The following is a 27,913-nucleotide window of genomic DNA, read 5'->3' on the forward strand; positions in this document are numbered from 1 at the left end:
ATGAGATTTATTTTTTTAATCTTTCAGCTTGTTTATACCACTGTGTTGACATATCCAATATGTCACATGGACAGCACACTGCCTACTGTAGCTCACCATAAGTCTGATCATAATCTCAAAGCCAAGATTGAGACCATCATATGACCTTAATCACTTATCAAGCCTCCGGGCACTCCATTTAATAGAGTGCGGGAAATGACTGTGCTTTTTGCCAGACCTACTGGTATAACATTACTGCAGGAATAATAACTACTGTCATATATTCAGGGATCATCAGCATTATTGTCCCCGTGTTATTAGACCGAAATCTTTCATGTTTCTCCTTTTTGTGCCCTTGACTGTCTATGTTCATACAATCCAGTGTTGTTCCCTGACCTCAGGGAGCAAATCAAAACTAGACTCGCCCTCGACTGGCTTGCTATAAAACTGATCCTCTAAGACAGAAAAGCTTGCAGAAAAGGCTAATTTACCCAGTTTGAACTAGACAAACTGGTGTCACTCAATCATAAAACATCACTCGAGAAAAAGTGTTTCTTTTAACCTTTAAAGTTCGAAAGCTTGGTACATATCTGGCACCCTCAGAAGGTTTTTTATATAGAAGCATTTAGTTTAAAAGAACCCTTGGGCTTCACATATTTTGAATAGTTCTGGGTAATTATCTTGATATGAAGTTAATTTAATTACTAATACTAATGTAAATAAGTATATTACGGTTCTGTTTAGCCTTTAAACTTTGTCAGCTTAACTAATAAAGTTAAACATTTCCCCAAACTGCATAATGAAGAGCATTATTCTTATCCTGTGCCCTCCAGTAATATATTTGAGAACAAAACACACACACTTAATCATCAGGGATTTCCAAAGCTGTGCAGTGTATTTATTTGTTTAGAATGGGATTTTTTTTATTAAATTTGATGAGCTCCAAGGGTCGAGGATCTGAAACAAAACAAAAAAAATGTTGTTGTGGCATTAAGATCCAGGGCTTTTTTCTGACTCCTTACCTCACTCAACCCTTGCATGACAAGCCAAGCATCACATCTCCCTGTTTGTGGCCGAGCCCAGTTTGAGAGCATCTTGTGTGATGTGGTGAAACTCTATGTAAACACGCTGAGAGGTTGCCTCTGCTCCCTTCAAGCTGTGTTATGAATTCTGTTTTGAACAGAGCCTGAGGCAATAGGCTAGAATGTAAAATCATAGCAATGCTGTTTGTGCCTCAGTTCTCTGCCTGGGCATTGGCCAAGCTCTCCTGCCCCTTTTGTATGGCTGATTTGAAGCGCCATGAAGTCCTTTGTGTGTTTTCTGTAAACATTGTGGCATGGATGAATAAGGTGCCCTGAGGGGTGGTCTTTCTGTTATAGAGTTAGCGGAGAGTGAGAATTAAAGGGAGGTGGAGAGAGATGGAGAGTGAGTCTGCTGATGCCCCCAGATGTACTGTAAGCAAACACTTCAGGAGATAAAGCAGAGGAAAGAAAGAGATAGATGGGTGTGAAAGGTGTACACCCACAAGAGAAAAAGGGAAAGCTGCAGCTATTGCATAGCCTCACAAATATGCAGAAAGTCAATGCCAAACATGAAAATCCCTACAAAAAATGTTGACCAAAAAGTAGTAGTAAAAATATCAGCATTATTTTTTGGTTCAATATTCGTATTGTGTGCTTTCTGCTGCACATTTAGTTCCATGTGAAATATTTGTTGATTGGATTGTACGTGTGACTGTTGTTTCAAAGATATTTGCATACAACTGATGATGCATTAAGGAATAAACCCACTATGTTACACACAGGTTTGATTAATCTTGTTTGCATCACCGTGCTTAACATTCAATATGGTATGACAGGTTCACAGAAATGATACACAGTAGTGCGTTATTGCCTGTAACAGTAATTATCACTCAAATAAATCCACCCACACAGGCCATTTAAATCTAAGCAGAGACAGCTGCTTAAATGACAATCAGAAGAAAAGCTTACGCAAACAGTGGCTGCTAGTTGCTGATGACCCAGTAAAGGCATATAAACTTAGTCATGCATAATTTGTGGCACTATTTTCTTTTCTTTTTTTCTCCTTTTTGAATATGTGATGATACATTCTGTTTTATTTGAGGTCAGGTCTGCTCAGGCACGAGAAAACAGTGGAGCAATGCTACAATGCACACACACACACACACACACACACACACACTACATTCAAAAGAATACTTGTGATAAATATTCTTATGTTCCTCCAATGATTATATAACAAAGACATAAGAGCCCAGGAGAATGTAGAATCAAGAACATCACTTTTGTATTTTCTGCTGATTGACATCAAGCCAGTGTCGGTCTACATTACTGCGATTGATATACAATAGAATTATTATGGCTGACTCTTTTGTTATTCTACGGTCTAATTCCCTCCTGTATGGATTTAACAATTATTCCATGGGAAATGACACAACTCATGTGCATAAAACTCTGAAACCAACAGTGACAGATGCCACTGAGTTCAGAAAGAACGAGTGTAGCGTGTGTGTGTGGAGTGCTGTATGTAGATGAAGTGGAAAAAAATACAGAGTCATGGATAATAAAGCTTAGTCTGGTCATAATATTATTTTTATTACTCAGCACAGATCTATATTCTATAGGCCATTCTCTGGGGAATTACAGTAGATTAAAGTAGGCTTTACGCTCTGTTATTATATCAGATTTCTCTATTTAAGTATTGGATTTTCCTTTGTGACCTGTGCTCTTAGTGAGGTCTGACAAGTTTGTTTATCCAGCTGTTTTTACTGCACCAAATGTAGAAAGACAGGTACCAAAGACAGTGAGAGTTGTGACTTCAAAAAAGTCCTGTGTCAAATGATTCATCCTCCTTAATCTGTTATCTGTCTCTGGTCCAACAGAGGGAGTGCTCAAATTTCATTAAGGTGCTGCAGCCATTCAACCAGACCCATCTCTATGTGTGTGGGACGGGAGCCTTCCACCCTGTGTGTTCCTACCTGGAGGTGGGCAAGAAACCAGAGGTACAGACACAGTTTCTTCACTGTATCCAGCAATATTGCATATTGGCATTAAGATATATAAACTGTACCAAGTTCATATCATGGTAAAGTTTAAGTACTTAAAGCGTTGAAGGACCATGTGCAGTTGGGTGTGAGTGTGTTCTCTGATGATTTGCTAAGTACATAAAAATGGTTTCATTCAGCAAAATGAGGTGGAAAATTACACACAAGGTTTCATAGTCTGCAGGATTTCCAATTCATCACTCTAATATGGAACCGCTGTGTGTTAATTTTAATATGAGTGAAGAAAATTGCCTTCTTCTTCTCCAAATGTCACTGAGTCACTGAGTTATAAATGTGCGTTTCCTATTCATTAAACAGCTATTTACAGACAATTAGAGGCAGTAAATATCTCTTGAGAAAACCCATCAACTGTATATAGGTCATAACCTAGAAATGTATTTCATCTGGCGGGTCTGGTGGGAGGTCACAGAGTCACAGAGCGTGAGGAGATTTATTGTTTTCATCCTCAGTCTTTTCCTGTTGGACTATATGATGGTAGAAACATGATTTTGAACTCAGCCAGTTGCACACATTTCCTCAGATTTCTACTTTTCCACACTGTATGATAATGTCCCATAATATATTCTATAAGCTTCATGAACAAGCTATTTCAAGCGGCAAAGAACAAGCAGCAGCCTCTAGTGCTGACAAAGGCAGCAGTGCAGTTCCTCTAATGGCCACTTGAGCCTCCAAAAGTGAGCAAATCCCCATACACCCCTATGTTAAAATGCCAAACTTTACAACAGAAATAAACATGTTTACAGACTTACAGACAAAAATAGTTTCTTCCCTGGGGAATTATTCTATAAGACATGAGATATATAAATCATACTAAAGCTTAAAGTTATGCATAATTAAGGGTGAGGCTGCATTGAGTGACAGGTTTGTGCCTCTCTCTCTCTATATATATAAATCTATAGGTGATTTCACAGTCCAGTCTTAGGGGGAACATTTTTTTAAAGTATTTAAAATCAAAATGTCTGCACTTTTGCATCACATTTTTCTTTGATTTCTGATTAAATATTTGGCAACCATTTTGACAAAGCTTTTAAATAATAATAATAATTTGGTCTTATCAATACTCATTTCCTTAAATACTACAGTGTTCTAACTTGAATGTCACAGGAAAATTGGTTCCCAGGAGAGAATTCCAACTCTTTTTTCCCCCTGTGTGATTTGCCTCCTTAACGCCTGAAAATAATGTGAACCACTGTATTTTGTGGTTCACTACAACCCTTGTAACTTTCTTTAACTTTCTCTTCATGTCCAGGACACCATGTTCAGGCTGGAGCCTCTCATAGAAAATGGCCGAGGGAAGAGTCCCTATGATCCCAAGTTGCTCACTGCGTCCATGCTAATTGGTGAGTTTAAGACCGGATACACTGCGCTGTTCTTCTCTGTGTTAGAGCAAGGTCATATAAAAGCGTGGGAGTCCTGACAACACCCTCTGCCTTGCTCTTTCATTTCAGCACATATGTAGTGTGTAAAGTAAATGTGAGTAACAGAATAGGGCATTCCTGTCATTCATTACAAGCGGATCTGCTCTGTAGTTTGTATTTACACACTGGGAACCTGTCATTGGCAGGACTGTAAACTATTTCTATCTGAATATTCCTCCTGTAAGTGCTGGGCGTGCATAGTAGATTACACTTTATTGAGTTTTCTTTGTACTGAATCTCATTTTTTGGCAAATAAACCAGGACTATGTGAGCATGTCTTTCCTCTCTAGCTCCAATTATTGCCAGTCACATTGTGTTATATCACACCGTTTAACCTAGCAGATGGCCATTTTCCAGCCCATCACCCCTCATCTCCTCTTCCCTTTCTCTCTCCCCTCTCACCAGCATTATTATGTACTCCCCCTGTCTCACACCTCTGTCCTGTCCCTCCTCATGTGTTCCTCCATCCGTTCACCCTTCCCTTACCTCCCTCCTCAGCCCTGCCTACTGTGTTAATGTCAATTTCACACTCCTGATGTTCATCACGACCATCACTGCCTGTTTTCTCTCAGGATTCCATTTCAACCTGTACTGCTAAGCCCCTGAACAATTCCTTAGACTTTTACACCAGCGTCACTGGGGAGAGATCATCTCAGACTGTTTTATCCTCTGGTGTTACTAAACTAACATGTTTTATTCCTCATAGATGGAGAATTGTATGCTGGAACATCAGCTGACTTTATGGGACGGGACTTTGCCATCTTTCGCACTCTCGGAAAGCATCACCCAATCAGGACGGAGCAACATGACTCCCGATGGCTCAATGGTGAGAGAGGAGAGGAAAATCACTGGCTAACTCTTTCATCATATTTCTGAGTAGTTTCAAATATTGCAACTAAGCAAATAAACAACTCTTAGTTGGTTTATGACCAATAGTGTCTATGCCAAATAGACACCATACAAGAGGCAACTCAAATAAACATAAAACAACTACAAAGAGACACAAAAAGACATCTACACATGTCTACAAAATGGGACAAAAAATTGCTGATTATCAAATTAACTACAAAAAGACACAAAAACACAGAGAGGTCCACAATGACTAAAAAGAACCAAAAAACAACAACTAAAGTAGGCTAAACAACGATAAGGTCTGTGTGTCATCCCCCTATGTAGGAGAGCTGGTGGAGCCTTCTGCATGTCTACGCCCAGGGGCCCATTGTCTCTTAATCTACCCATGTCTGTCAAACACAATGATCTCAGCAAACGCACTAACCTAAAGGATCGCCTGGACTCTGTGGACTCTGAGAGACATTGTCCTGAAACTTTTCTTAATTTAAAAACCGATAAAACAGAGGTCCTTGGTATTGTCCCTGGGAAAAACAACCCTGAAGCATTCTCTGGGATTAATTTGACTCTTGTCTTTATGTTTTTCTGAGTCTCCACAACTATGTGTTTGAAATTCATTATACTCCTTCAGACAACGAGCTGTCGCTTTTCTGTATGACTCAACAGCCGTTTTCTAACAAAGAGAAAGCACAAGGAGCACATTACTAAAGTGGTTTCTTCTTTTATGGTTTAGAGTTCAATATACAACTGTGTAACAAAAATGTAAATGTAGCTGTCTGGCGAAAACACTAAACAAGGTTCAGAAATCAATAATTACGCAACCAGGTTAGAGCGAGAGCGCCAAAGCCACAGTGCGAGAGAGAACCGCACACAGCTGCCGTACGGCAAAATGTAACACAAAGCCGTCTGGCGAAAACACTTGATAAGGTTCAGAAATGAAAAAAAAACGCAACCGGGCTAAAGCGAGAGCAACAAGCCACGGTGCGAGAGAGAACAGCAAACAGCTGCTGTAAAACCGGCACTGTGTAGCAAAAATGTAACACAAAGCGGTCTGGCGAATACACTAGCCAAGGTTCAGAAACTAATAAATACTCAACCGGGCTAAAGCGAGAGCCTCAAAGCCAACGGTGCGAGAGACAACCGCACACAGCGGGGAGAGTAGCGACAGCAACCGTGCTACCCGAAGGCTAGCAAACAGGCTATGATCGCACATACTTACTTGCACACGCACACCCACAACTAGGCGACAACACCCGTCGGCAGAGCAGTGATCAAACATGCAGCACTTACCACACCTAGCCGAGTGCTGACAGTAAGCAGACACACGAGCCGGCAGAGAGGCATCGTCCGGATAACATCCGAAGCACCAACCCTTGGGTTATGAAGCTACCAGCGATGAGCTGATAGATTATTAGAATATGTGTATGAACTGCAATCATACAATCCGCAATCGCGAGAAGATAGAAGGAATAGATCCTCTGGTGACACCGGAACTTATAGATGTTTCCGGGTCATCCAGGGGTCACAGGTGACTTTGTTGGTATAACTACTCGACCTGCGCATGCGCAAGATGGAATATCCAGTTCTTAAAGCATGGCCTCAGTAAGAATGAAATAGAACCACTAAATAACTAATCAGGCTCTACAAGGTGAAGCCCCTGAGTACCTGATTTCAAGTCCCTCGGGTTGGCTAACTATTATCTACTGCTCCAACTTTGTAATTTTTTTTTTTTAAAGTGCTGATCAATAAACTTGATTTTGTTTATCTTAAATGTGTATGTTTCTGTATACATTGCAGATCCCAGGTTTGTGGGTGTTCATCTGATTCCAGAGAGCGACAACCCGGAAGATGACAAAATCTACCTGCTCTTCAAAGAGAACGCTATAGATGGAGAGCACGCTGGAAAGGCCACACATGCTCGAATTGGACAGCTCTGCAAAGTACGCACACACGCTTTAACACACAGGCACACTTCCATTTAAACACACACAAACTCACACTAGCTGATCCACACAAAGGAAAATTCAGACACGCACAAAAGGACAGAGACAAAGACACACACACATTCACACCGACATAATGTGAAATAGCTTCTGTATCTGGAAAAACACTTGACGGGTGTCTGAGTGGCTTTCATAATGGCAGGTTTCAGAGGCTGTTATCTGTGATTATTTTTAGCCTGGAGAAGAGTGGGCTTTGTTGTGTGTGGTACAATCAGCCCCCAAAGACAGAAACCTGAGAGAAATGTTAAATGTCACCAGAACCTGAGAGCCAAAGACGCTGTCAATGGCAGCACTGTTATCCTAATGCCAGGCTTTGGCACTGATTGGGTCTGCTACACCCTCTAGCTCCAGGGGATGGTTATGTTCAATCACTGGTCTTGTATCAGCTTTCATGTTCCAAATCCTATTCTTATTCATTAAGCAGGAATCCACAGGGCCGACTGCAGATCAGCCAGTAATGTCCAGCCTCAACCTCCCATTTAGCTGCATATCGTGCCTCCGTCATAACAGCCTGATTACCCAGTATGTCAGGAATCTGCTATGCTCTACGAAAGACAAGCCATCCATTATGCAGGATGTGGTATTAATTTGGGCCTATGCATATTTGGACACATTCTAATTTGCTGTCATAAATCAACACCAAGTGGGATAAGTTTTTATGAGCCAGTACTTTGTGCCTCTGTGTTTGTGTGCTATGTTCTAGAAAACAAACACTATACTGTGAGGCACACAGACACATCTGATTAGGCTGTGTACTGGAACATATGGTTCTTTAGAGACAGTCTTCTTATTTTGCAACATGCATTTGCATTTTAATGTAGATTTTTGGTGACTGACAGGCTTGTTTAGTGGTTAGGATAAAAAAAAGTATCCTGCACTGAAATTTTCATATCACCATCAATGAAAAGTTTATGTGTCATGTAGTCTGCCATATTTGTTTTAAATACGCTTTCTGGAGTATAGTTTATACACTGATCTGTAAGTTTCAAATGTATTTAGTGAAATAATATGTTATTGTAAAGCTCATCACATTGAAGAATGCTTCAGTCAAGAAGAAAAATAACCAATTCTAAGCCTAAAAGCATTGACATTTCATCAGTTCCTAATTAATATTCTGCCAAAAAATAAAATATTGTTTGTCCGATCCCTTAAAAAACAATGAATTCCGTACTTCTCAGTACAACTGGGAAGTCATAGAAATAGCAAGTCATAGTCAGAGTGACTTGGCTGAAACTCACTATCATGTGACAAAAATCTTCTGTGAAACTTCAACTCAACTGCAGGCTGTTCGCACAGAGCAGAGATGAGAGGACAAGAGGTTGTGAAATTGTAGTTTAATATTTATAAAATGTGGAGCACCTGGTAACACTTGTGGGCACTTGGAAAAAATGGTGTATACAAAGATTGCTTTTTATTCAAAATTTTGGTAAAACAAAATATCTAAGAAATTTGCAGAAAAGGCAAAAGGGGGCAAAGTAACTGTGGAAAATAAAACACTTACTGTCTCAATATTTCTTTAACTTACAAATAAATACATTTCTCTGCTGAGCTTTACATGTGATCTGTCCAACAGAATGACCTGGGAGGTCACAGGAGTCTGGTCAATAAATGGACGACCTTCTTGAAGGCTCGACTTATTTGCTCCGTGCCTGGCAGTAATGGAATAGACACACACTTTGATGAACTACGTGAGTGATTGCTCCCACACCTTAAAACGTCTTTCTGACATTATTTCCTGAAGATAAAATGCTGTCTTTTCAGTGGAGAATATGTCCGTAATAAAGAGTCTTCTCTTTGGCTTTCAGAGGATGTTTTTCTCATGAGCACAAAGGATCCGAAGAGCCCAATCATCTATGCAGTATTTACCACTTCCAGGTAGTGGCTGACATGGAAACAATTTTAGCCATAATCACTGCTTGTATGACCTTTGTCTTCAACAAGAACCTGACCTTTGTTATCTGAACTATTCTTTCTGCCCATTAGCAACATCTTCAAAGGTTCAGCTGTGTGCATGTACAGCATGACAGACATCAGGAGAGTGTTCCTGGGTCCTTACGCACATAGAGATGGACCAAACTATCAGTGGGTGCCTTTCCAAGGACGTGTCCCCTACCCACGGCCTGGCACAGTGAGTACACTTCACTCCAAACTGACTCTTCGGTATGGTGTAAACTGTAATTTTATAACTGATAACTTTTTTTTCTCCACAGTGCCCAAGCAAGACGTTTGGAGGATTTGATACAACCAAGGACCTTCCTGATGAAGTTGTAACCTTTGCCAGAAGCCACCCAGCCATGTTCAACCCTGTCTACCCCATTAACAATCGACCAATCATAGTCAAAACAGATGTGGACTACCAGTTCACCCAGATAGTGGTGGACAAAGTAGAAGCAGAAGACGGCCAATATGACGTCATGTTCATAGGCACAGGTATGATTTATTAACCGATTGAAACAGATAGATGCACATATACCACAGTGTGGATAATAACTCAAGACGTGTGATTTCATTGTGTGCTAGACATGGGGACGATACTGAAGGTGGTGTCCATCCCCAGAGGCTCCTGGCATGACCTGGAGGAAGTCCTGTTGGAAGAAATGACTGTTTTCAGAGTAGGTTATTTTCTTTTTACGTAAAGATTAAAGGATGACTGGAGAATCAGCAGGTGTTCTCTAATTGATCTGTCCGATTGTCCTTTTACTTACAGGAGCCGACAACCATAACAGCAATGGAACTTTCGACAAAACAGGTATTTATCGTAGATTTTTTTGCATGCATCCTCACATACTGTATTTGTTATCTGTGCAAGCAGCTTATTCCAAAGCAATTGTGATAGGTGGTGACATCTAGTGGCCATAGAAAGTAATGGGAAAGTAGGAAGTCAGGTGTAATAGACTGTCTATAAATGATGGACGTAGTCACCGTGACATCACACATTGGTTTGTGGACTGCCTGTTGGGAGCATCGAGTACAGTGTTACACTCGTCGCCATCTTATGTCGCCATCTTGTTCCCAATACGAGGACCAGACCATATTTGGACTGTGGAGGAGCGAGAGGGATCTGACGACACTGACTACACGCCTCTCTACTCCGGCAACCAGACTGAGCGAAGCCGCTGCTAATTCATGTTAGCATTAACTGGAACATTAGCTTTTGGCTAGCAAAAAAACAAGACATTTTTACTTAACAAAACATTCAAATAAACATTAAATGAAAATACAGTGTGAAAGGGTCAAAATTATAAGACTAAACCGGTAAACGTCCTCTTTTCTATCTATATAACGTTATATATAACTTTATTGACACAGTGCCGTGGATACGCATTGCTCTGCTTCTATCCTGATGACAGCTCGCCTTGTTAGTGACCTGTCAATCAAAGGTAGCTACGCCCCAAATCATATGATTCTTTATCTTCTATTTTCTTCTAAATGGGGCCATTATTTGAACTATTAACATGAAATTGTCCTAAAAAAAATTCTGAGGTATTGAAATGAATGGACAGATTTTTTTTTTCAGCCAAACTTAGCACCCCCTGCTGGAATTTTCAGTAGAATGCAGCTTAAGGCATGTCCTGGTTTGCCTCCTTGCTCAGACCCGGAGGTTGCTGCCTGGTGTAGTGTAAAAGGCGGCAAAGTCCGTGCAGGGAGGAATGGGGTGGATGGTCAAACAAACAGGACTTTGATGCAGATTTTTTCCCTTGTGCAATAAAAAGTCAACATTTAACTCTTTTAAATTAACCAATCGTTACCTTACGTTGTGTGATTACGTAACATAACTTAATCTAGCAGCATAATCAAGTAGTTTTGGTGCCTAAACTTAACCAAGTGTCTTTTGACCTATTCTGATGTTTAGGTTTTAGGATGTGTTGTCTGGAGCTTATATCAAGAGAACTCTGAAAAACAATATTACTTCAGTGAAGCCTGGAGATAAGCCTCCTAGATTGCTTTGGGGAGAAAGCTGAGAAGATATGATATATATGACATAATGAAAAATATAAGTACTGCTTTTCAGACCCACGTGTCCAGACACACTCTCCAAGAGTGTGTCTGAACACGTGTGTCTGAAAAACCGTCGATTAGACATTGAGAGCTTTTCTTCAGAGGTGACACACCTTTCTGCTTGGCTGAAATACAGAACAAAGACATGCTTGTTTTAAGCACTTTGAGATTCAAAGCTTTATTGCACAATGATCTCAATTGTTGGCTTTTCAGCAACAGTTAGCTCGTCAACTTAAATGGCAGGGAGAGGCAAAACGAGACAGGTAATTGACAGGTAGGAGGGAGCTGAGCACCTGTAGTAAAATGGTCTGTCCACATTCCTGACTTATTTTCGCTTGACTGACACACATTAGCTGAGACAAACATTACACAATGCACACCGCTCATCCAGACATAAAACCTTAATTGTAGCCCCTAAGACAAAATACCAAATATTAAAAATGAAGTCTTTCTCTTTTTCCTTCACAGCAACAACTGTACCTAGGCTCAGACATCGGTGTGTCCCAGATGCCTTTGCATCGGTGTGAGGTTTACGGGAAAGCATGTGCTGAATGCTGCCTGGCAAGGGACCCTTACTGTGCATGGGATGGCACCGAGTGCTCCAGATACTTTCCCATGGCTAAGAGGTACTGAATACATACTTCCACATTCATGTCATGTCGCCACCCTGCCATTGTGTTTTACTAGCTGCCTGACGCCATGCACACAGCGACTAATCAGTGCTGCAACATGATACTTCCAACCTGGCACAACACATACACACTGAACTTAATGAAAGCTTTCAAATCAGCACATTCTCAAACTGAAGCACACTGCAAGAACCACAGTTAGGGTGAGTGTTTCATTTGAAAGGAACATTAACTGAAAGATGTGTCATAAGCGCAACCTGCTTTAGATTTTGGCAAGTACAATTTACAACACTTGTTTGAACCATGCTTGTTTAAGAATTACTTTTGTTTAACATATTGACTATATTTTACAGGGGTAAAACCAGATTATATAGAGGGCTTTTCACGTCCTGATTGAGGACATATGCAGTCAGACCGCGATTCAGGGCTGGAGCTAGGGCACACTTATAGTGCAGGCTTTGTATATTTGCCAAAACCCCCTAAAGGTAGAGGGTCGTGTTTCTACCAGAGAGCTAGAAATATAACCTGCCTCATGTGTTTACTGTAAATGAGACCCAATGTCAGTGATGTCTGGAGGCTGTCTGGGTGAACCAGGGGTGAGTAAGGTGTTAGAGGTTCGTGGTGGTGTAGTTGTAGTAGTGGACTGACCTGTATGTGTTCATGTATGTGTGTACTTGTGTGTTCTCGGTGTACAGCCTCCCACTCAAAGCTCCATGGGGCTTATTGATTTGAATGCTAGCTGCACAGTATTCTGTTCTCGCTACTAGTTGGACTCCAGAGTCCTACATTCAAACATAAGACAGTCTGAGCAAACTCTTACCTCCTATTACCATCACACCAACGCTGGGCGAGAACAATAGGTAGCAGCGAGGGAGAAGTTACTAGTTTGCTTTGGCGTCTCCATAGCTTCTTCAATTATTGTTTACAGAAAATATCCTTGGGGTTATGTTTCACTCTTTACTTAAAACACCATCTCTTTTGCATCTGCGACCCAGAGAGACGACAGACTAAAATGATTGATTGGGTTTGAATTCCTCTGTCATACACACCCTATAATTAAAGCTTTTTCTATGATGCTATGGGCTGCCTGCTGTTAGTTTATTTATTTGTGTTGGCTTCCACTAGTGCTGCACATCAAAACCACATTCAAACACTCACCTACACACAAACTCCCTGTACACACCAATTCTCTCACACACACACAAAGAAACCATTGTGTCTGCTGACTCATGAATGTGTTTATATTTGTATTTCTGCAGGAGAACAAGGAGGCAAGATATCAGGAACGGAGACCCACTCACACAATGCTCAGATCTGCAACACCATGGTACATAAATTAAACAAAATTGTATTTTCTGAACTTTAGTGCAGTCAAGGCAATGTGAAATGTAACATTTTTATGTTGGTTTTAGTGCATTGATTATAACATTTTTCTTTTCCCTTTTTATTTCAAATTATATATTGATTTTTGTTTTGAGGAATTATTTCTTCTTTGAAAGCAGCTGCTGGCCTTTCTTGGAGTGATCACAACAGCAGAGAAACCAGTTAAATGAGTGCATTTTATGTGTCTCTGGTGGTGTGAAGATTACAGTCGGTCCATGTGAAGCTTCTAATTAAAATGGTCAGGATTCCGCCAAGCCTCCTCTGTGTCGCCAAGCCCTCCACTCCACTGCCCTGTGTGGTCTTAGCCCAAAGCAGGACTCATACTGGTTCTAATACACTGATTATCCATTTATTTAACTGAAAAGAACAAAAGTAAAAAAAAGTGTTTTTGAAAGCTGCTGTTTTTAGGAGGCATTTGGAAAATATAATAACCTGTTGCTGTCCAATAAATAGGCAGCAATGTGTTAACCACAAAGAAAACAAAAGGGGGAAAAGTGTTTTGGAAATTAATGAATCTGAATTGTTAACTTTACAACAGGATTTGGGAGATAAATCAAAAGAACACTAACCTTGAAGTGCAAAATCTCCCTCACTGAATAGCATTGCACCTACTTTACTGTATAAAAGCCAGATTTGAGTTCCAGCCCATTTCCTTCAATGACTGCTTCTGTGGTGGGAGCTGCGAATTCTGCACATGATTGAGTGTGATAAGAAATGAGACAGCATAATGTAAAATGCAGTCACTGAAAAAAAAAAATTGGGCCGCTATCACAGGCAGCACTTGGAGAACAAAGTCTTTTACATTTTAGTCAGAGAAAAGCAGAAGAAGATTTTATACAGATTATCATTACAAATCACAAAAACTGTCTGCGGAGCATAATGTTCAGCCATTACCACAAGCAATAATGGGTGACTGATGTATTAATTTTTTTCTTCTAGATGAACTAAATGGGCAGTCAACTCTCTTGGATAAAACTGTGTATGGTGTGGAGAACAGCAGTACTTTCCTGGAGTGCAGCCCCAAGTCCCAGAGAGCCCTGACATATTGGCAGTATCAGCGCTCTACTGATGACCGCAAACAAGAGGTTGGAACTAACTCTGCACACATTTCATCTACTTCGTTGAAATAGATACAATCTGTCTGCAGAGCAAATAAATAATAGTGCCTCATAATGAAGATTATTCTAGAGAATAAAGTATCATATTTTATTAATATTTGATGCCATAGTTGACTGAGTGAAATAAGTTTTGCGTTATCAAAACAGCCATGAGGTGTAGCTGATTAGATTTTTGGGAAATGTCGAATCTCATATATTTCCTTCATTTATCTCTGTTTCCTTCTGTGTCTCTATCACTTCCAATTTGCTCTTACTATAGATCAAATCAGAAGAACGTTTCATCCGCACAGACCAGGGTCTGCTGATTCGCACACTTAACAAGAAGGATTCCGGGATTTATCTGTGCCAGGCGGTAGAGCACGGCTTCATGCAGACTCTTCTGAAGGTGACGTTAGAGGTCATTGACAACGAGCGCCTGGAGGACCTGCTGCATCGCGATGGCGAGGCCGCACCCAGCGTCCCTGCCCCGGATCTTCCCCCACCGCAAGAAAGTCCCAATCAAAAGCTGTGGTACAGAGACTTCCTGTCTTTGGTCAATCACCCGACCTTGAACAGTGTGGATGAGTTCTGTGAGCAGGTATGGAAAAGGGAGAGAAAACACAGGAAGCAGAAAGCTCACCTGGTGCAGCAAGTACAAATACACCAGCAGCAGCATCAGCAGCAGAAGGTTGTGAGCCCTCGCACCCACATACATGCTCAAGGGCTGGCAGCCAAGTGGAAACACCTGCAAGAGAGACAGAAGGGACGCAACCGCAGGACCCATGAACTGGAGAGGGCTCCCCGCAGTGTCTGACCTCTAAACTTTGACTTTTAACACCCAAACCTGAAACCACACCCTCATTCTGTAACCCAGATTAACATACCCACTTTTCTCCTTCATACTGAGATACAGACATCTTCCACAAAGACTGGATGGAAATGGAAAAAGGTAAAACTTTCCGATCTGCCGGCTGATGTGTTCTCTGCGTGGGCAGCCATGTTTACAGTACGACAGTACAGAGGACTGCAGGAAACAGGATGTTGTATCACGCCAGGCCATTTGAGCATATTATCTCAGCTGGCCTCTGTGGCCTGAACACTGCACAGGGACAGTGCCGACCAGCACAAGAACTGGATACCCACCCTACAGACATGACTGACTCCACAGTGAGATGTCAATGGCATTGTCTCATGGCATGCTAGTTAGGTGTCTTAATTAGTGTGAAATTAAGTAGATACCTAAAAAAAAATCCTGATCATTTCTTTTTTACTTCACAAATATGAAAGAAGAGCAGATGGGATTGCATTAAAACAGTCTGGAAAGTAAATGGGCTTGCAGTGGAATTAGAAGCAAAAAAGTGAAGCTCATGGAAAGCACAAATGGAATATTTGGTAATTTGTTTTTGGTATTATAAATGGTTAAATCAGTTAACACGAGGAGGAAAAATGCCCAAGCACTGCAAGAAACTGGGAGCACCGTTCGTCAACAAATACAACAATGTAGCTAAGATGGGTAAATACTGTATTCTATGACGTCTCCTCATACTAAAGGGAATGGCTTGCGGTTGTCTTATTGCTTTATGTTGTTTCACCTGATAGAAATTAATTTAAGAAAAAGTAATTTGAAAGCAAAACAGGGAGATTTTGTACTAGTCTGTGTGTCTACGCCCCAGATAAGCTTCCCCAAACAGAGTCAGGTTTTTTATTATTCTGTTTTGTTCATCTACTTTTTTTTTCTCTTTTTGAATCATCAGATTCCTTCCAGTGTCAACAGTCATTAAGTTGACTGTCATTTTATAGGGCTGTCTGCCAACTGCATCTTCTCAGTGCATGAAATGTCAAACTGAGTTCTTCCATGTCCATTTGATTTGTATACACTTTGTTTCCACAATATGTGTATTTATTAATATACAATTATGTACATTGTGAAAATATTTTTCAATGTGCAGACTTTCTTTTTCTCCTTGGTTTGATTCATCTGATTTACAGGACCAATCTCTTAAAACAACTGTATTATCACAAATGCTGTAGTAAGACTGGAAGTAATTTATCATTATTGGTCAATATTACATGCGTTACATATCAAATGCACTGAGCAATAACCCAATATCCATGCTGTATTTTTCTGCTACATGTATTGGCTCACATTCATATTCTTCACAGACAGTGCAGTGTAACAACTTTATTTCACTGCATGTAACATAAAAACCTCAAATTTTTCTGATTAGAACAGTCATTTATTATACAATGCACACACACAAAAACAAACCTGGAATGTAGCTGTGAACATTATGTAAATAAATATAAATACTATGGTCTATGTTTGACAAGTATGACACTGTGTACTAGTGCATGTGAATACTATTGTAGTGTTCCTGTTTTGCTATAGCAATGATATACTAGTCTGGTGTTGTCACCGTTATTCTGTTGTTTGCTTATGCAGTACACAATATTAACTATTTCAGAGATGTACATACTATTTCTGTTAGGACTCTTAACTGTACAATTGATCATTCCTGAGGTAGGTATTCATAAAAAAAATATAAACAAGATCCAAACAGGATCTAACTGTGGATTTAAATGTCCACAGGCCTGTTAACAACAACGAACAGTAACATTGAACACTGTCAGTCGAGAATTGCAACACATCAGTATGTCAGACGACCTTGTCTAGTTAGTGTTTGCAAAGCTCATCTGCTTTTGGAAGCTATTACGGAGGAAGATGAGAAACAGCTGGAACCGCCCGCTCTTGAGAAATCGTTTTTAGGCTAACAAGACAAGTTCAACACCAGAGTTGTGGAACTTTCAGTAGAGATGGGCATAGGATAAGATCATCATTATAAATAGAAAATATAGGGTGCCTCACTGCATCTGTCTTGGACATACAGTAAAAGTGAGGAAATGAAGTGCTGCTGCTGCTGCTTTTTGGCATGATGATGATGATGATGATGATGATGATAGTGGTGATGTATTCTACTGATCTAATAAATGTCTCTTCATGAAGTGTTGGTTTCATTAAATCTATTTTTAATATGCCATGTCCCGCTGCTATCATGGTATGTGGTTAGTGAAAAGAAAAGTTTCCTGTAGTGTAGATGATCAGATTAGATTATGGAGTACCTTGCTGCATGCATTTCCATATTAATGAGAAAAAACTTTATAAAGCTGTCGGTTTATCTGAGACTTTTATTACTACTGGCCCTCTTTTTGCTCTTCACTGTCAAACAGATACTGGAAACAGCTACTAACATGTTTAAATGCTCTAAAGCAATATCATCTTCGTAACGTCCATGCAATTTAAAGCTCATGAACAAACCAAAGTTGGAAAAATAGCTTCTCAAATTGGTAAATGAGACCATTTGAGAAACTGGCCTACTAAAACTTACACACTGGCCTTAATGGAAGCCCTCTCTGAGTGCCATTCTAGTTTAATGCTTTGCTTACCTGTTATGTCCAGACAAGTACACTATACTGACATTGAAGAATGGGCTAATTAACAGAAGTGACTTACAATGAAATGTATGACAAAATCAAAGTGGTTAAGGATGAAAATCAGTAAGCTCGGGGGCCTCTTATTTTATACTGTGTGCTGAAAGTGAAGTTGTGTATGATGGTGTGCCTCGGGCAGTAGAGGAGATTACTTTAAGTTATTATTAAGGCCTTGATGTGTGATGCGATGTGAATAATACATGAGGGCCCCTACAGTGACTCACTGAAACCCAGCTGCTAGCATTGTGGACATTAAAATATTTGCATTGAAAGTCATAGTTTTAATGACATTCTATAATGACTTTTTTTTCATGAAATTTTGGCAACTTACTATACAATGACTTTTTTTTTAAATGAAATTGGACGACATACTATGCTATGACATTTTTATGAAATTTGTGCGACATCTTCTACTATGACTTTTAGAAAAATTTGACGGCATACTATATTATGAAATTTTTAATGAAATTTGTGCGACATACTATACTATGAAATTTTTTCATAAAATTTAGACAACTTACTATACTATGACATTTTTCATGAAATTTTGATGACAAACTATACTATGATTTTTTTAATGAAATTTTGGTGACTAATGACTTTTTTACATGAAACTTTGATGACATACTGTACTATGACGTTTTATATGACATTTGGACGACATGCTATACTATGGCATTTCTTTCATGAAATTTTGGCAACTTACTATACTATGACTTTTTTATGGAATTTGATGACATACTATACTATGATATTTCTTATGACATCTGGACGTCATACTGTACTTTGACATTTTTTATGAAATCTGGACCTTATTCTATACTGACTTTTTTAATGAAATTTGGACCACATGCTATACTACGACTTTTTTTTTAAATTAAATTTGACAACATTCAAAACTATGACATTTTTTTCATGAAATACTCATGACATTCTATACTATGACTTTTGTTAGAACATACAATATCATTACACGTTTCCCCAAGCAGTATTTGAACTCTGTACCCTCTTCCCCTGATACCTCTGAGGCAACATTACTAAACAGGACAACACCATATCACACCAGTACATTAAAAAAACAAAACAAAAAAAAACAAGGCATAGTATAGTATATCAAAAAACGGTCATTTTGTAGTTTGTCCAAAAATGCAAAAACAAAACAAAAACAAAAACATATATTAGTACGTTGATAGTATAATTCATCCAAAGATGTATATTTAAAAAAAACTGCCATATTATAGTATGTCCAAAAATTTAAAGAAAAATGCTTTAGTATCATATGTCAAAAGCACTTTTGATTTTTGATTTGTCATTGTAGACAAATGTCATTTTTGCTAATAAATAAATAGAAAATAAATATATATTTTTTAAAAGTCATAGCATAGTATGCTGTCAATTTAAAAAAATGTCATGGTGTATCAACTTTCAATCAAATATTCATTCCTTATGGCTTGACATTATTTCAATAGATTCTGAAACAAAATATCAACTGTGTTTGACTACTGCCCTCTAGTGACTTTAAAAGAAAAACACATCTTATCTAATCGTGAAAGAAAAGGTATATTTCACATTTTCATCTGTTTGCATAACACATAGTATTTGCTAAATGATCTTGGTGAATATATAGTAGTCGTAGTATAGCTGCAGTTCTAAACACACAAACCTATAAGAGAGCTTCAGTTGACATATTTGGCAACCTTTGATCCTAGGTCAAAGGTCACTGAGCATATGTCTCACCTGGGCTCTGACCTTAACCTGTGTCAATTCAACTGCTGCTGTGGGAGCTCATGAGTTTTAGTCTTAACTTCCTGAGACGCTTCAAAGGGAACATTATTGATAGGTTCTAGTGTTGATAATGTCAGCTCGGAGATCACAGAAAAAACCCCAGCCACAGACCCTTTGTGACTCTGCTCTGTGACTAAACGGATAGTCATATTTTTTTATTTGGAGTAAATTGTCCATTAAATAATTAACATAACTGTTGTGATCCCATTTTGGTTGAACGTACATCCAATTTTAGAGACTTCGTTTTCAACAAAAATAACTTTTTGTTTCAATTTGTTATATTTAATGGATCTAGAGGAACGGGAGTGTAGGAATAAAGATAAATATTTACTTAGAATATTACTGATGGTCTGTAAGAAATCAATAATGAAGAAATGGCTGATGAGGGAGGCACCTAGTGCAGATGAATGGATTGATATTGTGTACAGCATCTTTGTAATGGAAAGAATTACTTTCAATTTAAGAACACAAAAAGAGGTATTTATTGAAAATTGGCAAAAAAAGGATTACATATGTCTCTACCATAAAACCAGATTTCAGGTAATCTCAGATTCGACGATCAGAATACTTTCATTTCTTTGTACCTTTCCCCTTTTTATTTGATTTATTCATTTATTTTTGGGTGTTTTCGCATCCCCTTTTGTTCACTTTTACTTTTTTCTTTGATATTTTCTGTATTTGTCTATAGGTCTTCATGTTGATTGTTGGTTTGTTAATTTCAAAAACCAATAAAAAGTAAATGACAAAAAAAAATAAAATAATTAACACAACATTATTCTAGTTTTTGGCAGTACGATTTAACCCTATTAACCACAAAAGCAGAGAATGCAGAAATAAATCATCCAGTAGAGTTTTAACATGTATACAGAAATTTCCCTTTCTGCCTCCACACATAAAGGAGCTTGACAGGATTTCTCTTCGGCATTGTAGTCATAGCTGTAGCACAGACCATGACTGCCCTCTGGTGGCTTAAGGGACTTCTTTAGATCCGGTTCAGCTCCGACATCCCACTCTGCCTGATGGAAAATATAGCAGCTCCCCTTTGACTCCAAGCCAAGGCCATGGATGAGTGAAAAGGACCGCCCTGACATACACACAAAGGACCACTACACTCAATGGAAAAACTGACACATGAGTGACATAGTGGGAGACCAAGAACACAGAGATTAGGGAGAAGCCTATAACCTGCCTGCTGCTGTTCTGGTACTTTGGGGACTGTTTGTTAGTAAAGAGAAAAATAAAGCTGTTTTAGTTTTGTATCAGAAATTACATTCATTCAAGACAGTTATTCCAATTTAATTAAATTTGGTTGAGTTCAATTCAACTAAACTGAAATTGAATTGAAGTTTAATTTTCTTTTGGTGACACATAATTTACCTAATACACATTACAAGTTAAAAAAAAATCGAAAATGTTACACCTAATGGATACAGGTAGCCCAATAATGTTTTTTTTTTATTTTTTATCATGGATGGTATACTGAATGGCACAGCACGTTACACCCAAGAGGTCGAGGGTCTTGTCTTATAAAATATTGCAATGAAAAAGAAACATGAAACCATCACAGAAATGTGCTTAATATCCACAAATGTCCACAAAATGAGTACAAATAACAAAAAGTGACTACAAAGAGACACAGCATGACTACAGAGATGCAAAACAACCACAAAGACACACTAAATGTCTTAAATTAGACATCAGATGACCAAAACTATACACATAGTATATACAAAATGCCAACAAAGACATAAAACAGCCAAAAGAAATGTAGAGTGACTAAAAAAGATGCCAAATGACTGCAGGGAGATGCAAAATGACTAAAAATAGATCCAAAGCAATCACAGACACACAAAACGACTAAAAATAGATGTGAAACAATGACAACGACACACAAAATGACTAAGAATAGATGCAAAACCATCAAAAAAGATGCAAAACAATCACAGCAATGGAAAAATGAGCAAGTATAGATTTAAAACAATCACAAAGACACGCAAAATTACTTTAAAAAAAACCCTCTTTGGGTTTCTTGTTCCTATGTAGACAGTGAGGGGGGGCTCTTACATTGTATATGTCTGAGTCCAAGCGCATTGTCTCATAATCCATCTGTGGATGTAATAAATTATTAAAAGAATAAATAAACGTCTGAAGAGTTTACATGTCATGCAGAAACGGAATAACTGGAGGGAGTGTCAATGAAACTTGAGTGTGATTACTCACCTATTCTGCTTATCATGTGACACTCATCTTGCCCCAGCACTGACCCTTCAAGAGAAAGGTGTGGATTAGGAGTCATCTGGCAGGCAGCTGAGTGAACATGCAAGATCACATGTTTGCATGTAGACACACACATTGCATTAGACTCTTTTCCTCAGACACTCATCATCTTTTACTGCTGCTGCATCCCTTACTGCAGCTGTGGGGATGAGGCATCGGTGTATTCCCTCCTATCAGGAGGCTTGAAAAAAAAATGAAATGGAGCAGAGATAGAGACATTTATTTTACACTGGTGACAATACAGCGGGTTGATGCTTCACTAGGCCCAGTAGGGTTCTGCTGCAGACATGTACACATGTACATATCACTAGTGTGTTCCAGCTGGTCTCATCTAGGGCACCTTGAGAGACAACACATTGGTAGTCTTGGAAAATTGATGGAAAATTCCAAAAAAGCCCAAAGATTCCAAAAGAAAAAGATTAAGCACCGAGTTTTAGACTATACATCCACATTTTTGTTGATATTCAGACCATAATGCAAACCACAGACATGGATACTCCCAACATTTTAGTTATTTCCCTTAAGGAGAAAGACACGCCACATAGCAGGGATCCGTGGATCAAGCTAGATCTCCCTCGGAGCCCCAGTGCAGCGAAACATGACCTACTCAGCGACAACATGTCTGACATTTTCTTAACTAAGAATGACCCCTGACAGCATGCAGCCCATTAGCCAGGCGAGAAATAACATTCATGTCATACCATCTTTGTTCTGCCACCTTATAGCAGAGTATATCACATCACTCTCAGAGTGAGGTAATGATCCATTCTTTTCCATCCAGCTGTCACTTATCAAAGGCTTGTAGGATTTCTGGCAGTGTCCCTGTCTGCGTCATTGAGTCAATACTGCTGGTGGAAGTGTGTGCATGTGAGTCCGTGTGCGATTGGGAGCAGAGTTATAAAGTTAATTTCTGGAAAACTTAATTTTGCATGTTGGGAGTGGGTGGATGGGTGGGTAGGGTGATAGATCATCAAGCGTTAATGCTTTGAAGCATGGTCAGGTTTGTGTATGTGTGTGAGCTGCTCTACATCAGACTGTGGTAGCGTGTTAGCGTTGTGTTAGCATGCAGGGGCACATCCCTTGCCTGAGGTAAAGCAGAGGACAGAGTATTTAACTATGGCAGCTTGGCAGAAGCAGTGGTGGGGGTGTACTGTACAGTTGGCAGCAACCTAAAGTGTTTCTTTGCTATGAGTGACAGCATGGCACAAGAGGTTTAGACTGGAGGTATGACAACACCTTTAGCTAATTTCCTATGTGGAAAAGTCCTGCTCTCGTATTAGTTTTAGGACTGTCACATATGTAGTCTACTTACTCTTATGGAACATATTCATTAAATATATTATGGACTTCACATTTATTTAACAATACATACCAATATACCATAACCTAGTGTATATAACATGGAATATTGCTTTTTTTAATGCAAATATTTAACATATTGAAAAAAATGCAAGAATTATTCTTTACAATAATAAAAATGACAACAACAACAAAAAACACACAGAAACACACATCTGAATGTTATATAAATTTTGGTGGCAGGTAGACTTGATGAGACTTGATGCGATTCAAAACTTTTTTTTAAATCCATGTCATATTCAATATGACTGAATATGATGAGTATTTAATTGGTTTCACTAAAGTACAAAATTACTCTATAATTTGTGGGCTGTCATCTTAAGTGTTACTATCACAATTTGTCAGTTCACAAGTGTAAAACATGTTTTTTAATCAAATGATCTGTCTTTTTTTATTTTTTTAATCCAACCATCCGACATCTGATGACTTGAGGCAGTTTTGGAACATCTCACAGATCAAGTAAAAAAAGAAGTGGGAAGTCTTTTTCTTTCTCCACCTTTACAAGCTCACACTTGACTCATGGAGGGCACCTATAAACATACAATTACACTGGAATAAACCTCACCCTGAATGGTCAATCACTCCAAGTCTGTTTGTAAGCTCCTTGAATTGTTTATCCAGTGGCAATGATGTACAACCCCAGTAAATCAGTTTGTGTGTACAGTACTGTGTAATGTAATTGTCTAGACAGTCCAATATTAGCATTGGCAAGGATGTGAGTCTGGGTGAACGTGAGTGTTTTTCCACCGCATCAGGGTCAGATTGATGGGAATCTTGGAACCCAAAGGACAATAATTCTGGGGTTCAGGTGTAGCCAGTAGATATCCAGGTCACAGATTTCTGGGCCAAGACTTCCTCTTCCATGCACCGGTCATTGTTTACAGTCTGATAAGCAACTTGAGAGGGTAGTTGAAGTTGAGAGACGACGTCTACAAAGATATTGTAGTGGCCAGTTTAGCAAAGTTAGTTTGTTAAGTTAGCTAATGCAACCATGAAAAGTAATTTAGTCCATTATGCTTCTGTTACAACACAGGTTAGGAAGGCTTTATCAAAACAATAACACCGCATGACAGCAGTGCATGAGAGACACACTGGGACTCACATGCTCTAACATGCACGTGCGGCTGGACCAGATTCTGCCCTGCAGTCAACTAAAGTCCACTGAAATGTGATTGGTCAATAGTACTTGTACTGCAAATGCACTACTAATGGAAACAGAACACTCCCCATACCAAAATTTGGTCCAGTAGTTGCCTACAGATTCTGCATGCAGTGGTGGTTCTAGACCAGTTTTACTGTGGGGGCCAAGCAGGGGCCAGTGATTAATCAGAGGGGCACATTAAAAAACAGCAAAGATGATATTTAAGCATTCAAAACCTTTATTTTAGCTTATGTAAAAATCTCATTTAATTATATTTGGAAGATACAAATACATTGATTGAAACAATGAGACTTACCAACAATAACAAGTATTTTTGTACAACAATTACATTTCTCATTTTCATGCACAATTACTTTTTTTTATTTTGAAAGCGCAGTACAGTGAGAATTATCTTATATATATATATATATATATATATATATATATATATATATATATATATATATATATATATATTTATTTATTTATTTATTTTTTTGTACACAAGCTTTTATTGCACAATTAAACTATTATACAATGTACACATTCTGGGTTCCTTTTGTGTACAATGAGATATTGTTTGAACAAAAAATAGGTAAGAATTGTTCCATCTCTCATCTTTACAAATTGATCATTTTATTATTAATTTGACACAGGGGCCACAGCAGGGGCCAAGGGATTCTTCACAGGGGCAGTGGCCCCTGTAGGCCCCTGTGTAGAACCGCCACTGTCTGCATGAATATACAGATATGTTTTTATAAAGAGCAGGTTGATGGAGAATGGTGCGGGTAAGGATTTACATTGAAGACAGTTCAAGAAAAAAATCCATGAAATGTGTTATTGGACTCAAAATATCATAGAACAAGCTAGAATCAAAGAAAATATTTTTGGCTTACCTCAAAGACTCGAGGGCAAAGGGTGTTGACTAACGCAGATATCAGATTAAAGGCATAAGAGGGGACAATGTAAAGGAAAACAAGAAGCTGCTGAAAGGAGCTGATGAGATAGGATCAGACAATGGATGGATGAGGCCTCCTCGGGCTTGACCTTATCTGACCCAGAGATAATTCAAAGGTCTGTGCACCCAAGAGCAGAGGTCTTGTTATTCAGATATGTGTCTATGTAGCCTGTTGTGTGTCTGACCACTGCTTTGCTGGTCCCTTCCACACATCTAATTTGTAACTGATTGAGGTCTGTTTAAGCGAGGTTTGGCTGGAGCTCCTGGAACACATCACCCAGTGGAGGGCTTAGTTCTGTGTCATTCTGGCTCAGCCCAGCTTTCAGAATATTAGGAGGATAAAGAATAATTTACTCTTCATCTGAAAGCAACAAAGCCTGACTAAAATGTATTAGAAGGATCGGATTCTGAGTTATGCATGTAAATATAACCATGAGTGAAGTCTTGAACCAAATCTTCAGAATTGCCAAAACTGTGCAAGAATTTGGAAGTATACACAAATAAATCCCCATCTCCATCTCTGCTCCCTCCCTTGCTCCCTGTGAAAAATGTGTTGATGCAATTTATGATAAATTACAGACATGAAAACGTAAACATTCACCATTAAAATGAATCTTTGTCAGTATGGATTAGCCATTGCAGCAATATACTGAACAGAATGTGCACAAAACAACCTCTGCATCATCAATTTAAAACACTGTTATGCTATTGACATCTAGATGCAATTAAAATATATCTTATCATCATGCATTTGCAATTCTGAATCGACTGCACACATAATTATATGTTCATAAAAAGCAGCACTAATGTGCTTAGAATAAGAAAAGCAGATTTTTTAAATTAATTTCCTCAATAGCTTTTTTCTGTCGGAAAAGGAAACACAACATATAAGAGTACATACAGCACTATCTGTGATCAAGTTTCAGTCTTTTAGCATTGAGCAAACAAATCCCATATATTTACCCAAAACACCCTTGTTTGCTCAGTATAGCTGTTGCCGATATGGTATATTCTTTTCTTTTGTATCACACACCGATTCTTCACTAATGTTACAAAGCTTGAGGTTTTCTGTCATAGAAAAACACATGGCAGGATCAGAAGGACTTGTAAATATGTTATTGACAGGTTAATAGATATACAGAGTACTTAATAATCCCAGTGGGGAATTGGCTTGTTACAGCAGCTGAGTCATGTCAATCACAAAACAGAAAGAGGACAAACAAGAAATGCTTAAGGCCCAAAGTACTGTAAAATGCCTTCTCATCTCACACATATTTGACAGGTAGTTAAAATGCAGGTGCTGTGAAGCTTTTGAATGGTTTTCTAAGAAATATGGCCTTGTTCCTGATGGCTGTCAGTATGTGAAGACAATTTTGCAGCAAAAGTGCTGTTTAACAAGAGCTTTCATTGCAGGTGTTAGCTTCAAGGTGTTTTCTTGTCTAAATTTAACCATTAGCTAACCTTTTCATGTGGTGAACACATGAAAATAGCACATCTGTTTTGCACTGTTGCCACATTATCCAATTAGTGGTTGAGGAAAGAAATTTTCTCAGCGACCGCATAATCTACTTTTCACTGTTCATGCTGGTTGTGCGAGACTTTGTTGATGAGTGTACAGTGGTGGCTCAAAATATGTGACCCAAAACAAGTGTGTTTTGTTCCAGGAAAAGTGTTTGTCAGTTGACATAAAATGTGGATTTTATTGACTTTCTAAACCCCAGTGTTTACCTCCAGGCCTCCTCACACAGTCAAAGTGGATCTTGCCATGGTTTTTGTGGAATTGTCAGTCCAGTAATTATGGACACACAAGTGACAAACAAAGGCGGTGGAGGTTACAAAGGCATGAAACAGTCACACAGTGGAGACACCAGCGTGACTGGATTGCTCTGATTAGTGCCGCACTGGCGTCAGTCTGAAACTATAACTTATTAATGGATTTATAGCTTACGGAACTTTCTTTTTATTTGTAAGAATTCATTGCTTTGGAACTTTAGGGGAAGTTTTAGTTGGAGAAAGTCACACATTAATGGAATTGTACGACTTTATGGGAAACCAGTGCAGTGCCACTTTAAAATATGCCTGTTTGGAACAGCAACACCCTGTGATTTCTTAGCCCCCAGGATTGTTTCTTGCAGTTTCCTCGAGAAAAGCTTTTCTAAACAAGTTCACACTCGACACTGCACTTCCTTGAGTCCTGAGCAATACTTGCTTTGTCATACCTTACCCAGCAAAGCTAGAGTATTAATGTCATTTGCTAACAGCTAGCAGGCATTTATTCCAAAAGTTACATCTCTGATGCTTGAAATGTTTGAGTAATATTTCCGGTCTCTCCAGTCTCTCTTTCTCCATCTGTTCATGATGGTACTGTAGCAAGTGAAGGAGAGTGAGCTGAACCCAACAGGGTGTTTGGTGGTGTAATAGCAGGGTATCCTGTCAACATAGTGTCTACGTAACAAACTCAG

At 38.9% G+C, this 27,913-nt stretch overlaps 1 protein-coding gene across 3 annotated transcripts in view; it reads left to right on the forward strand.

The window, feature by feature from the left end:
• sema3ab (sema domain, immunoglobulin domain (Ig), short basic domain, secreted, (semaphorin) 3Ab) overlaps window positions 1-17,131 on the forward strand; it is a 65,330-nt gene extending 48,199 nt beyond the window's left edge. For all 3 annotated transcript variants that reach the window (XM_059334585.1, XM_059334584.1, XM_059334583.1), the window contains 14 exons: window positions 2,882-3,001; window positions 4,314-4,404; window positions 5,189-5,308; window positions 7,129-7,271; window positions 8,908-9,022; window positions 9,140-9,209; window positions 9,318-9,462; window positions 9,545-9,764; window positions 9,855-9,946; window positions 10,042-10,083; window positions 11,802-11,959; window positions 13,222-13,289; window positions 14,285-14,430; window positions 14,723-17,131. In XM_059334585.1, coding sequence (XP_059190568.1) covers window positions 2,882-3,001; window positions 4,314-4,404; window positions 5,189-5,308; window positions 7,129-7,271; window positions 8,908-9,022; window positions 9,140-9,209; window positions 9,318-9,462; window positions 9,545-9,764; window positions 9,855-9,946; window positions 10,042-10,083; window positions 11,802-11,959; window positions 13,222-13,289; window positions 14,285-14,430; window positions 14,723-15,256 — 2,064 coding nt within the window. In that variant the 3' untranslated portion in view covers window positions 15,257-17,131. The remainder of the gene's footprint in view (window positions 1-2,881; window positions 3,002-4,313; window positions 4,405-5,188; window positions 5,309-7,128; window positions 7,272-8,907; window positions 9,023-9,139; window positions 9,210-9,317; window positions 9,463-9,544; window positions 9,765-9,854; window positions 9,947-10,041; window positions 10,084-11,801; window positions 11,960-13,221; window positions 13,290-14,284; window positions 14,431-14,722) is intronic.
• The last annotated feature ends 10,782 nt before the right edge of the window (window positions 17,132-27,913 follow it).

This window comes from Centropristis striata, chromosome 6, assembly GCF_030273125.1.
Source record: "Centropristis striata isolate RG_2023a ecotype Rhode Island chromosome 6, C.striata_1.0, whole genome shotgun sequence".
NCBI lineage: Eukaryota > Metazoa > Chordata > Actinopteri > Perciformes > Serranidae > Centropristis > Centropristis striata.